A 13,379-nucleotide genomic window follows, 5' to 3' on the forward strand; every position below is an offset into this window, starting at 1 on the left:
ATCAGAAAGGAAAAGCGATGCTGCAGCCAGTCTCTCTGAGACACACCTTTATCAGCTGAGATCCCCCAGGGCAGCCACACTCCGTCCTTAAAACCGCTCCAGCCAGCCTCTGGCAATGACCTGTGGGGAATTAACACCCTGCCCTGGTCGGCCCAGTGAGCAAGCCCGGCCGTACAGGTATCGTACATAAGGCTTCCCGTGTGAGGCAGGATCCCAGCGCCTGCACTACTCAGGAGACAGGTGAGCCTGTATTTCCCTCCAAAAAATTCTGTCATGAAAGGCCTCAGGTTTGGGTCTTGTTGGAGATGCAGAAGGGGTTGGCTTTGTGGGCTTTGCCCAGCTCTACAGCTGCTGCTGGAAGCGTGTTTGAGTGGAGACAGTCCCATGCTGAATCAGAGGAGAGCGGTGTTCAGCCTGAGACTGCAGATCCCCAGAGTACACAAACTATGTACAAACTTCCAGAAAAAAGAGGCAGCTGCCTTTGAGCCAACGCAGCACACAAAGCCCACCCAAGTAGGCCCCACCAAGCAGGAGAAAGCCCTCCCACCAGCGATACACCTGATCTTCTGGAAGGAGCACAGGTGGGTCGTCTGCTCCTTGTGGAACAGGAAGAAATACCAAGTGAAAAAACAAGAGCTCCAGCAGTGAGCCAGAGTGAAACACGCTACCTTAGCAGTCAGCAACAAGTTATGCAGATGTAGAAAATAAGCCAAGAGACGTGTTGTTGATTTCTGAGGCACCGAAGGAAGGACAAAACCATTACACAGGCACAGAACAAGCCTTGGGACAGATGTGGAGTGCTGGCTGCAGCACCAGCATCGGGGGCAAACACCCCCGTGGGATACGGAGCCCAGAGCTCACCCTGGTGGCCTGGTGCCCAGGTGGTGGTGGGGGGCTTGGGGTGGAGAAGGTGAACAGGAGGCAAAGTGGAGGTAAGGGGCTGGCCATTTTCTTTGCAACCCTGCAGCTGGGAGCACAGCCGTGTCCTGGCAGCCCCCTGCTCTGCTCTCCGGTGGCACTGGAAAAGGCTCGGGGTGGGAAGAACTGAGACCCAACTTGCTGGGTTGTCCTGGGTCAGGTCTACTTCCCCTCTGCCTTTGCTCCTCTCTAGTAATAAGGGAAGTGCCGGTGTTTCCACCTTGCAGTTTCCCTGCCACCCAGCTGTTGGCTCGTGTCTCTCTCCTGGCAGCTCTGCTGACAGACAGCAGGGACAGGACCCCCCGGAGGCTCGCTGCCCCTTCCCCACCTGGCCTCACCTGAGGCCAGGCTGTTCCGACACCCGTGGATGCCATTTGTGGCAGCCTGCAGCACCTCCTGCCTCCAGCACCTCTTTCTGCAGGAACTGGGTGCTTAGAAAAAGGAAAAGCTTCTTCAGGAAAGGCTGCTCCCCTCCTGAGCGCTGGATTTACCGCCCTTACTTCAACTGCTCCAAGATAGGGGCAGCGAGGGCCCGTTCTGCCCGCTTGGGCTGGTGGGCATGGAGGGGCGGCTGCAGAAAGGCTCTGTGGGACACCAGGTGCCTGCCTCTGCCACGGGCTGCTGGACAGCGAGCCAGGAGGCCCGGGTGGCTGCGCTGGTGTGACTGCACCATCTAGTGCTGTCCTCCGCATGCTCACAGCCAGGCCTTCTGCCGGCAGGAGGCTCAGCTGATTTCTTACAGGTTGACACTGAATGCACCTCAAGTGCACCTAGAACTGTGTCTGAGGCAGCACTGCCATGGAAATCAGGCCCTGGACTCTTGCAATGCTATTGCTAACAGTGATCTCTAACAGAAAAAATCCAGACTCAGCTCTAGATGATGAGCTGTGTTCAGTACCAGCATGAATCAAGTCAGGAAGAAAAAAGGCAGTGTTGGAAATAAATGCCTGTGGCTGTTCCCTCAACTCCTGTCAGGTGCTGCCCTAGCACACAGCTCCTGCTCAGGCCTGGTGCTGGCTGAGAGCAGCGCCATTCTTCTCAGGAAGAGCAGCACGTGCAGGGGGTACCAAGGGCAGAAGGGGACAAGGTCGGCTCTCCTTGCACCTTTGCGGGAGTAACTCCTTGGTAGTTTCTAATAAGACAAACTCTTCAGGATTAACTGCAACAACTCACTGGAAAGGTATAGAGTAACCCTTAAGCTGGAAGGCACCTGCTTACCCCAAAAAGCTGCCTGAAGTAAATGTGTGAGTCGTCCCAGTGTGATACAGGAGATGGCTGCACCGTGGTGGAGGAGAAGGAGGGGTGAGTATTCTTGCCCTCAGCCAGGCAACTATTTTACTGATAAATGTGTGAGTTAGTGACTTTGTGAACTAATGAGTGGGTGAATTAATGAAACAGCAATCTAGAGAATTAATAAATTGGACAAGTCTTTTGAAAGGAGATTGAGCCTTTGCCAATGAGCTCATGAGATGGAACTTGAATCACAGAGTATGTTGCTCTGTGAATTTGGGAGACCCAAATGAACTGTGACAATCCACAAAACAATTCTCTGATAAAACTGGACTCACGTGACAAAGTAGTAACAAAATGGGAAATGCTTTAACCACGTGATTAGGAGATTAAGGTACATGACTGAAGGAAAGATTGGATTTATCAGGAAGCTTCTTTAGAAAACCTGGGGAGTGCTTCGAAACCAGGCCTGCAACAGTCAGCAGTTTGTGGCTCCCTCCCCAAGGCACTCCGGGGCAGAGGGCTGCCTCCTCCACGCCCCGCAGAGCCAGGCAGCAACCGGGCACTTGTGTTAATTGGTGTTTGTGGCTCAGTTTCTCTCTTCTCCGAGTAGATTTCCTAAGGTCCGGGGACAGCATAGGTTTTGGCTAATGCAGTAAACATGATCTGACTATAAGGCAGTCCTGCTCGCAGCTTCTTTGGCGTAAGTGCTACAGTAGTGCTACTGCAAGGAGTGGCAGCAAGCCCTTGACAGCTGAGCAAAGAGCATGCTGAGTTCTGCATCCTGGTGAATGCGGTCTGTTGCGAAGCATAGCTGCACAGCAGCAAGGCTGCACCGCAGAGGAAGTGACTTCTGTGGTTTTGGCCAAGTTCCACTAGGCCAAGCCCCTTTTCATGGCAGGCTTGTCAGAAGCCCGTCTGAGGACAATGAGTTTTCATAGATCATCTGGCAAATACACGTTAATGAAGTGAAAATACTCCTTGCTTCTTTCTGCATTTTGTTTTGGTCTTGTTACAACCGAGATTTCATTATCCAGTGGCAAAAGGCATCCGTACAAGCAGAAGTAAATGAACAAAGCAACAACCATAAAAATTGAAATTTCTGCCTCAGGTGGGACAACAGCTGGGCTATTTAAACAGACCACTCTTATCCCCACTGGTAGCGTATCACCTAGATTTCATTATGAAAGTATGATGCTGTAACTAATTAGAATTGTAATATTTAGTGTTGGAGTACAAATGCTAAATGGATTTTTTTTCTCTTTAGTACCTAAATACTTCTAATCATTCATAGCTGCAAAGTAAGTATCTTGCTGCATGGAAACATTTGTTGCCTTGTAGGAAGCAATGAATTACAGTCAATGAAAGAATCTAACTTACACTAAAATGAATCCTTGGTTGTGTTTTCCTTTGAAGATTAAAAGGTGTGCAAAAACAACCAATTAAAAATACTTTAACATGATGAATGGATCACATTGGTCTTCGGTAGCTTGTGCTGAAGATAAACAAAGCAATATATTACTTTCCAAAAAGGCAAAGTACCTAAACACATCTTCTAATAAATTTTCTTCCTGCAGAAGCAGAATGATTTTAGCAGACCAGTGACTAAGAAGATATTTGGTACAAAGCTGACAAAAAGTGCTTTTTACAGATGGCTGTGATCTTCACTTTCAGAGGCAATTATCATCTCTCTATTGACCAAATAGATTTGTAGGTGCTCAGTACTTCAGAGGTCAAGGCAGAGTCTTATTATATGACATACCAGGGAAGTTAACTTTCAGGTTACTCCTTTGGAAATGTACTTAAGGTCCAGCCCACAGACTCAAACAATGACAGATTTTCACTCAGATTTTTCAGTAGTTCCTGCACAATTGTCTTTGTTAATGGTGCAAAATTCGCAAGTGAGCAGACTGAATGAGTAATGAGCAAGTCGGTCATAAGTTTGTGTGTCAAAAAATTAAAGATAAAACCTGAAGTTATCTCTAACTGTACTAATTCAGGCAGGATTTAACAAAGAAGCTGGGACAAAAATGCAATTGTGCTGTAAATACCCAAATTCTCATTTCAGCTGTTAATAACTTAAGAAGTATATATATGTTTTTAATCAGAATATTGTGATCCTGCCTTTTGTAACGTTCCTAACTCATGAGTAGAGGTACACTGCCCAAGCAGTGAGAAGCAAGGATTTAAACACCACTCTGGAGCACCACGCAATAAGGAGTATTCGCAATAAACCATTCTAACAGCTGAACAGATAGAAAAATAATCATCTCTTTATTGCGTTTTTTTTTTTTTTTTTTCCCTTTACCAGACAGCGTTGTTTCTTAAGAACAGATAGTAACAGGTGAAAGCTCTCTGCTGAGCCTGCAGCTTCCCGTGGCTTGCAGCAGCAGGGCTGTCACTGCCAGCTTCTTGCCCTGGCAGCTCCCTGCCCCACGTCACCCTTCTTTCTGGCAGGGCCCCGGCTGGTGGGGACGCTGCCCACCCTGCCCTCCTCGCCCCGCACATTGCCAGCAGCACCGCTGGTTTTGGTGCTCCTCCTCCCTGCTCAGTTCTGCCCTTGCACCACCCACAAGCCATCTGAAACCCTCTGCAGAGCTCAAATGGGATTTGACAGAAAAAACAGCCTTTTTTTTTTCAGACTCATTATTTCCAGACCAGTTCGTTGGGGCCATTTGACATGTAACCAAGCAAACATCATGTTCTCCAAATGACAGAGAAAGAGAGGCGAGAGCAGGAATAAGGTAAGGACCGGGGGCTGATGAACGTCTCAAAAAATGGTGTGGCCGTGCATCTATTCCTGCTACAACTTGCCCCTGGGGGAGTTGAGCTAAACCCTTGTACTTTGCATAGGAGCTGACCTGGAGCTCTTGAAAGATCATCTGAATATGTAGTAACTAACAGCTGAGGTGGCAACACTCAGCAGTAGTAGTCATTTTGGAAATGAACTTGTGACTATCCCATAAACCACAGCTACCTCAAAACCCTGACCATATCCTCAATAAGGAAAGATTTATTCTTTTTTTTTTTTTTTTCTCCCCCCTGCTCTGAGAGCATTTCAGAGTAAGTGAGATGAAACAAAAAACACATTTAAAGAAATTACATTGGTAGATAAAGATCCTAAAAAAAGTTTTAAAATGGGCAACACTAAAATAATTGTGTAAGATGTTGTATTTTTACCTCAAAATACTTTTATACCTTGATGTAAAATCAAATGATTTTAGACCTACTAGGCTAATAGAAGACATAATAAACTCAACGCCACTTACAATAAACTTTACAATAATTGTCACATTATAATAAAAAACTTGAGATATGAATAGGTAGGGACCCTTTGTGCTAAATTCACTGTTTTAGGCTTTAGTAAGCTATTTGTTCATATGCATGAAGGAGGTTTTAGTCTGATATACAGAATACATTGCTTGGCTTTTAAACTGACCCAGTACGAATTCTTTCAGCAAGATCGAAAGAACCAATAACCTTTCACCTGCAACTCAATAAATCATATCCCATTTAATTCAGTTTTTATTCAATGAAATGATGTATAAAAACTTACAAATCTGAGAACTTAACTATACACAAAAAGATGATATTCAGTTTAAATGTATACACAGAGAAGAGCTGTGGTTTGTGACTTGCCCTCTCCCACCCCTCCCCCCCGAACACCCAGTGTCTCCATTTACGATGGGGCACTTAATTCTGTCCTTTATGCCAGAAGGCGGCCCAGTAATTGCTAGGCGGGCTTCCTTCTTGCTGTCAGTTTAGGTTTTGAGGCTACCAGCAAAAAATCCGGGCACTTTAATATAAAATAATAAGAATCAGCAACTTGATTTTTTAACACAAAGATGCAGTGCTATCATCAGCAGTAACTAAAACTACAGAATTCATCCTTTCAGTTTTTGCAGACTTTGTCTTGGCTTTGAAAATAAAGGGACTCTCAAAGAGCAGAATTTGCCAGTCGACACTACAGATTCGCTTTAAAACAACCATGATCCCCTGTTGCTAGAATGGCTCTGCACCACTTTTTCTTCATCTTAACTCATGCAATTAGACCAAATGAAACCACGGGCATTCCTTGCCTGAGTAAGGCAATAAATACAGTTTTTCCCTCTCCTTTCATCCAGAATGACTCGAAACTATAGCTAACAACACATGCATGTGCTGCACCGATGATGGTACTGTGCTCACCAGGATGTCACTTCTCCAGTTTCCTTTGCATCTTGGGTGACAACACTTACCTAACAGCTTCTGTTCTACAGGCGAATAAAAATGCACACAGCTGAGGACATTTTTAAATTTGATTCAAAATAACCTGTGCAATAACTAGTCTTGTCAAACAACTAAAATACTTTCTAGGCTGAATCTGAGAGCAGACGGCCAGTTGCTTAAAAAGGATGTGTGCATTTATTTACCTGTATCAAATATACACACAAACACTTTCCATATATATATAAATCTTTATACATATACAGTACTTTTATATATATATATATATAAAGATTGCCATCACATTATTATTTCAGCTACTTAAGTCAAAATTTGACTTCGTAGCTGCTTTGCTTGAATCAATCATGCTACCTGAAACAGATACCCAAAGGCATACTTGAAGGAAAACGTAAGGCTAAAAGAAACCCAATACCCGCAGCGATTTTTAACTCAATGAACAATTTTTGCGTTCATTGAGAAAAAAGTCTGAGGGTTTCAAGATATAATCTTAATCAACTTGCATGTGGAGTTCTAAAAAGCATGGTGTTAAATTTGCCAGATTTTCTCAAAATGCCTTTTACCGGGGAAACTATATATATACTCTTTGCTTACCAAACTGATACTCTGTTTCTCATTACGTTCATCATCGTATCTAAATACACTTTTAAGCAATCTAAATTTTGTTTAAAATCTATTAAATTTGGATTAACTAATACTATCGACTTAGTTAGCTGGATTATTTTTCACATGTTCCTTTGTATTAAAATCAATTATGTTGCGGATCGACGCGAGAGCTTTTTGTTTGTTTCGGTGGGAGAGGCAACGTCCCATTTCCTAATGTGCCAGTACAGTTCTGGTTGCTGAAGACAACGGGTGGGAAGGAGGCTGGTGGAAAAGATGGCAGGGGTAAGTGAGGTGGAGGGGGGGGGAGGGAGGGTTGATTTAATAAAAATGAGTAAAGAAACTTTAAAAAATTGATATAGGTTTCACATTCAGTCTAACAACACTGCTTCCTGCTCCTTTTTGATGGAGGCTAACACTGCGTTATCAGTCTCTGTGGCTTCTGTGTCCCCACCACCTAGCAGAATGGAGCGATCTTCTTCTAGCGTAAAGACAGAGTTTTGATTTTGGCACGAATGTTTGACTACTTCATTGGGAGTTGAAAATGTTTTGTCACACAAATTACATTTGTAGGGCTTGTTGGTCTGTACTAGCATGTTGTCCATTTGACTGCCTTCCTCAAAAGTACAGAGTTCCAGAGTCTGTTTGTCCACCATCGTGTACGTGTCCATGCTCTGGTTTAGGCACACATGTCTGGCAGCCTGGTTAGCCCTACAAAAGCTTTTGTCACAAGTGCTGCACTTGAAGGGTTTGCCAGTGTGTATGTACATGTGCTCCCTCCAGTGGCTTTTCTGAATAAATTTGCGCCCACAGATGGAACATTCGTATTTCCGTCTTTTTACTTCCCTCTCTTGATCTGCCTGCTCCAAGTTGTCTATGTCTGCGATATCCGAGGGGGGCGGTGTCTCTGATTGCTGCTGCCCATCAATTATTGGAGAGTCTGAGATCTGCTGCAGCTCACTGTCACTAATCATCCCGGCTTCAGGCACTTCCATGGCATCTTTTTCAGCTGTGTTGTTACAGAGAGACAAAGAAATATTACTTTCTCCCTGCTGGCTCGATGTGAAGGGAACTCCTGTGTGGATCTGCAGGTGCTCACGCAAACTACTGCGCAAGTTGAACCGTCGACCGCAGAGGTGGCAGGCATAGTATTTTGGGAAGCTCCCGTTCCTTTTCATAATGCTTGGCTTGACGTGTGCTATTGTGAGTGAAGTAGGCTGTTCATCCGAAGAAGATGCTTCCATGTTGGCCTCTTCTCCTGCAGGTGAATTATTACCAGCAGCGGATACCAATTCTGGGGATAAAGATGATGGCAAGGGGTCAGAAGTGGTCATATTTGTCCGGGTCACTTGTGGCATAGTTGTAGCTAACTGCGAGAGCTGTGAGCCTTCCGAAACCTGCTCTTGGGTCATCCGTGAAGTCTGTGGCCTTGGTTCTCTCCCGAGTTTGTCAGTTGCTGATGTAACCTTAGTGGGATGTCTTATCTGGTGATCTGCAATCTGAATGCCATATAATGAAGATGCTAATGGAAACACTTGATCCGGGTGAGAAAAAGTTCCCTGACTCGCAAGGCTGGCCTCCTGAATGAGTGGATAGGCATGCAAAAACTTTATTCCTTGTTCTAGTCGAACTGGGTCAATGAGTTGCGGTGCCATCTTCCCGGTGTACATCAGATGCAAGAGATAACTGAAGATATCTGGCTGTATGTCAGTCGCTTTCAAACGGACACATTCACTGAAAGGTGAAACAAAATGATCAGTAACAGATAAGGGAAATGTTTTCAACCAGATCTAGATAAAGATAAAGCTGTCCCAAAGCAATATGCACCTTTCTAAATTGCTGTTGTATGACAGACTTGATGTCACAGACATCAATATATTTCATAAATTCTGAAGATATTTCCCCCCCTTTTTTAAATTGGATTCAAACATGTCTGCAGCCAAATTAAGACTTGCTAGCACTGGAGTATGAATTCACAGCCCTTTAAACTTTTCTCAGTTCTTGGCCCTGAAAACACCTAAAACTCATCTGGCACTTACCTGTTTGGCTTCTACGTCTTACTAGTGTTTACAGTAACAGTTCTGCCAACGTGTGGTATCACCTCCTCTGAGCTGCACTATGACCCAGAAACATGCAGGACAGGGTGTGAATTCCCTGAGGATCTGATGAAAAAGGTGTAGCCCGAGCATATCCAACCCGTGAAGGCCAGACTCTTTATCAAGAGAACAGTAGCTTCTTTCCCGAACAGGGAGGAAGGAAAGGTAGCACCAGCAGTATGCTCGGTCAGCGCTAACAGTCCCCTGGTTAGTGTTCAATTAAGTGAGGCACATTGGTTGCGATGCCCTCTTCAGCCTAACGGGATTGAAACCAACACCAACGGGTTGAAACCAACATCCTCCAGCTGGATCACGCTCTCTGCGTCCATCACCCATTAGGATGCTCTGGACTGAAACACCCCCTAGCCCTCCAGCTGGATCTCTGTGAAGATGGAAAGGTGAGGTTCACAGAACAAGAAAGGAAATCAGGAATATCTCGGTTAGGCCGCTTTGCAAAAGGAGAGGATCTGGGATTCTGATTGTTTTTCAGTTATTCACAGCTCTTACATTAAGCATATGTTAAATAAAAGACAAATCCAGAAGTGGACATGACTGCACTGCGGTCTGAACGCTCTGACCACGGCAGGCTACCAAGCTGAGGAGGAAATTATAGCCAATTCTTTCTTTTCTTGAGGTGTACCCTTCTTGAGCTCCCTCTGACTGCGTCTGAACTCAGCTGTATTACTCAAAATAAACTGTGCAGTGCTGTCCTCCAAAGATGACTGTATGCTCCTGACAGAGCATCAAGACTGATACACCTGCTACAGTTCTGTCTCAGAAGTGCAACGTACTTCTCTCCTTGATGTTTATTTACCTTTGGACAAAGACTATTAGCCAGAGCCAAGAGTTTTGCTCACTTAAACTTTTTGATACAGTTCAAATAATCGGGAAAAAGAGAATTCCTCAAAAATCTTTAAAACAGTCTCATAACTCATCTTGTTAATGCCTTCTCTGTTCAGCTGTCCCCTCCCCCCCAAAAAGAAAGAAACAAACGAGCCAACAAAACAGCCCTTCCTGCCCCCAAAACTCAACTCAACCCTTATTTTATATTTATTTATTATTTAACTGATTTAAAGAAAACCATGAAACATACTACCCTATTTTACATGTCCATTTCTCAAAATCTCCTAGTAGATACTTACTGGGTTGCTTATAATGTTATGGCAATGTCAAGAATACTGCCAAGACTGTGTAGAATATAGGGAGTGGAGGAAGAGAAGTGCAACGGTGAAGACAGAAGCCTTTAAATACTCAATTCCAGGCGTCCTATACTTTTTAAGGATGAAGAATATTCACTGAATTATAACATTAATGTTAATGGACTTCATGTTCAACTTTGACACTTTTAAACTGAGATTCTAGTCTGCACATATGATCAGATACCATTCACTACGTCACAGCAAGAAGCAAAAAGAACATTTCAGGTTTCAAGACGTTGCTAGACCTCCCTACAACAGCTAACTGAGCAACATCTTAACAGTCAAGTCAGCCTTTCCGTAGTTACCTGGTTTGATGAACGAAGAGCATCTTGAAGTAGTTGGAGAAAGAAGCAAGGACCGACTTGTGTGCCTTGAAGTAGACATCACCGATTGCAACCGTGCAGTCACACAGGAAACCAAACTCTCTCTGAGCATTTAGTTGCTGCAGCAGAATAAGTCCATGGTTGGCCAAATCCATTTTTTTACACTCTGAAAAGCAAACGACTTTCATGTAAAACTTAACAGTAGATATACAGATGCAACAGTAGATCCCTCTCCACAGTTATTTTCCTCTAATATCTGTACGCCTTGCATCCGTAACACCTCTTAACCCCAAACTACGACAGCAATGACACCTCGCACGCAGGCAAGGACCGCTGTTTCATGACACACAACGCAATTCACAAAGGTGCAAGTGATTTGCTCTCTCCTGGGAAATTCCTACTTTGTCCCCCAAAGCAGGAACGCCGGGGGGTGATGTGTATGGCTCCATCCATCAATGGGAACCCGTGCAACACCGGGCAAGCACCAGTGAAACGTGGCACCAACCTCAGCCAGCCTAAACCAGGACTTGTGCAGCCTCACCTGCTGCATTCTCCTACAGGCTGTGTGCGGCAGGGCAATTATACTCAGAGTGGCAACCTTCTCTCAAGGGTTCGAGGGCAGCTTTGGAAGCAAGAATTGACAACTTTGGGAAAAAAACAGCCAGGGAAACACATTAGGAGAGTTACATATGGTTGGACGGATGCATATATGGCCGCGACAATCAACAAGTGGATATAAACTTAACCAAAACAAACGGAGCTGTGGGCAAAGTGACAGCACGCAGTAACTAACGCAGTTCTGTGCACAGCCAGGTGAAACAGCACGGCGCGGGTCAACGCAAACACTGGGCGCAGGGCACGGAGCATGTGCCCCGAACAGTGGAGATGCTCCACAAACACAAAATGAAGACGTGGTGGAAAATGGATCAACAACAGCAGAATTACAGAAAGTTTTTTTTCCCTTGGGTTTAAGAGGAAGTTACCAAGATTTTGGGTGAAGTACAAACTGATTGTTTCTTTAGTATGTTAGGAGTGATTCTTTTTTTATTTTTCTTGTTAGGAAAGAGGACAAAGGTGTATTGCACATAGGGAAGTACGCTTAGGAGTACTTCTGCCTGCTGGAGGGCGAAAGAAGGGCTGCCCGTTCCGGGTAGCGATGATTATTTTCTTGGTCAATACACTTGATAGGAAAAAAAAATCGGGATCTAGCTTCCTTCAGGTCCTCCCTCATCGATGCCCGGACAGTCATGTTTAACGATTATGAAAAGTAACGTGCCAGAACCCCGCCTGCCCCCCCGGAGGGGCACGCCGGCTCCGTCAGCGGTACCAGAAGCCCCGTTTATCGGCGTTTAACCCGGCGGGGGGCTCCATGCGGACCCTCGCGGGCCGTTTGCGGCCGTTGGGCTCGGCCCCGTCCCGCCGTGACGCGCCGCGGCCGTTACAGGCGCGGGGCCGAGGGCAAACGGGCCCCGCGGCGCGCGCCCCGCCCGCTCCCTCCCGCTCCCGCCGTGCGCGCGCGCGCTGCGGGGCAGCCTCCGGCGGCCGCGTGGGCGTGGCCTGCGGGCCGCCCTCTCCCCCCCCCGTCCCCCCCCCCGTCCCCGTGCCGCCCGCGCCCTGTGGCACACAGCGGGCGGCGCGCTCCCATTGGCCGGCGGGGCGGAAGGCCGGGCGGCCGCGCGGCGCTCTCACTGGCTGAGCCCCGCCCCTCTCCTCCACCTCCCCCCCCCCTCCCTTCGCTCCCCCCCCCCCTTCCCGCGCACGCCACGCGCACGGACGGACGGCGACGGCGCGAGACGCAGCGCGCGCGAGACGGGAACCGCCGCGGCAGCCGCCGCCGCTGGGGCCGGGCCCGCCCCTGCCGAGGAGCCGGAGACAGGCGGGGCCGCCCCCTCCCCCCTCCCTCCCCCCTCCCTCCCCTCCCCCGCCCTTCCTTCCCCGCGCCGGATGCCGCCGGCCGGGGGGGGCCGCCCCGCGCGGGGCGGGAGGGCGGGCGCGTGCGAGCGGGCCCCAACCGGCCGGGCCCGGCCCCGCGGCGGGAGGCACCGGCACCCCCCCCTCACCCCTCCCCCCACCTTCCCCCCGTTACCCCCCCCCCTCACCCCTCACCCTCCCCTCGGGCCCATCCCGGGGCCGTGTCCCGGATGGAGCCGCCCGGCCCGGCCCGGTTCGTCAGGCGGCGGCGCCAGGCGCGGCCCGTTCCCCCTCAGCGCCCCCCCCCCCCCGCCGAACCCGCACAGCGCTCGGTAGGGCCCCGCCGCCTCCCCCCCTCCCCCCCCCCATCCCTCCGCCGCCGCCGTCGGTGCGGGCCCGGTGCGGCGGGGCCGGGCCCCACGTGCGGGCGGGCGGGCGGCGCTCACCTGCGGGTGCGGGGCGCGGGCGGCCGAGGCGCCTGGTGCCGCCGCCGTGGTCTCGGCTCCCGGCGGCGGCGGCGGCAGCAGCGGCGGCGGCGGCGGCGGCGGCAACAACGGAGTCAGCGCGGCGGCGGCGGCGGCGGCTTTTCCTGTCCGGTTACGTTAGGGTCACATGACCGAGAGCGGAGCACAGAGGCTGCAGCGAGGAGCCCCCGCCGGGGGGGAGGGGAGGCGGCGAGCGCTGTGGCGGCAGCACCAGCACCAGCAGCGGCAGCAGCAGCCGCCACCCAGCCCCCTCCCGCCCCGCCCTCCTCCCCGCCGGGACCGGCCCCGCCGCCGCCCGCCCCGGCTCGCCGGGCCCCGCCGGGGGTGGCGGGGGGGGGGGGGGGGGGGTGTGCGCACCCCCCCCCCCCCCCCTCAGCTCCGCCTGCGGGA

The 13,379-nt window shown here is 49.0% G+C and overlaps 1 protein-coding gene across 2 annotated transcripts; it reads right to left on the bottom strand.

Annotated features, from left to right (window-relative positions):
- Positions 1-5,653: 5,653 nt before the first annotated feature.
- On the bottom strand, positions 5,654-13,350 carry ZBTB2 (zinc finger and BTB domain containing 2; the record flags this gene model as incomplete). Of its 2 annotated transcripts, XM_080585903.1 has the most annotated exons (3): positions 5,654-8,709; positions 10,576-10,759; positions 12,951-13,350. In XM_080585903.1, 2 exons carry the CDS (start codon positions 10,746-10,748, stop codon positions 7,347-7,349), a joined length of 1,536 nt encoding a protein of 511 aa, XP_080442029.1. In that variant the 3' UTR covers positions 5,654-7,346. The 2 variants fall into 2 exon arrangements, with proteins under 2 accessions (XP_080442029.1, XP_080442028.1); XM_080585902.1 differs by lacking the exon at positions 12,951-13,350 and having other exon boundaries at positions 10,576-10,781.
- Between the last annotated feature and the right edge of the window lie 29 nt (positions 13,351-13,379).

Source organism: Anser brachyrhynchus (genome assembly GCF_964034855.1).
Source record: "Anser brachyrhynchus genome assembly, chromosome: 3".
NCBI classification, from domain to species: Eukaryota; Metazoa; Chordata; class Aves; order Anseriformes; family Anatidae; genus Anser; species Anser brachyrhynchus.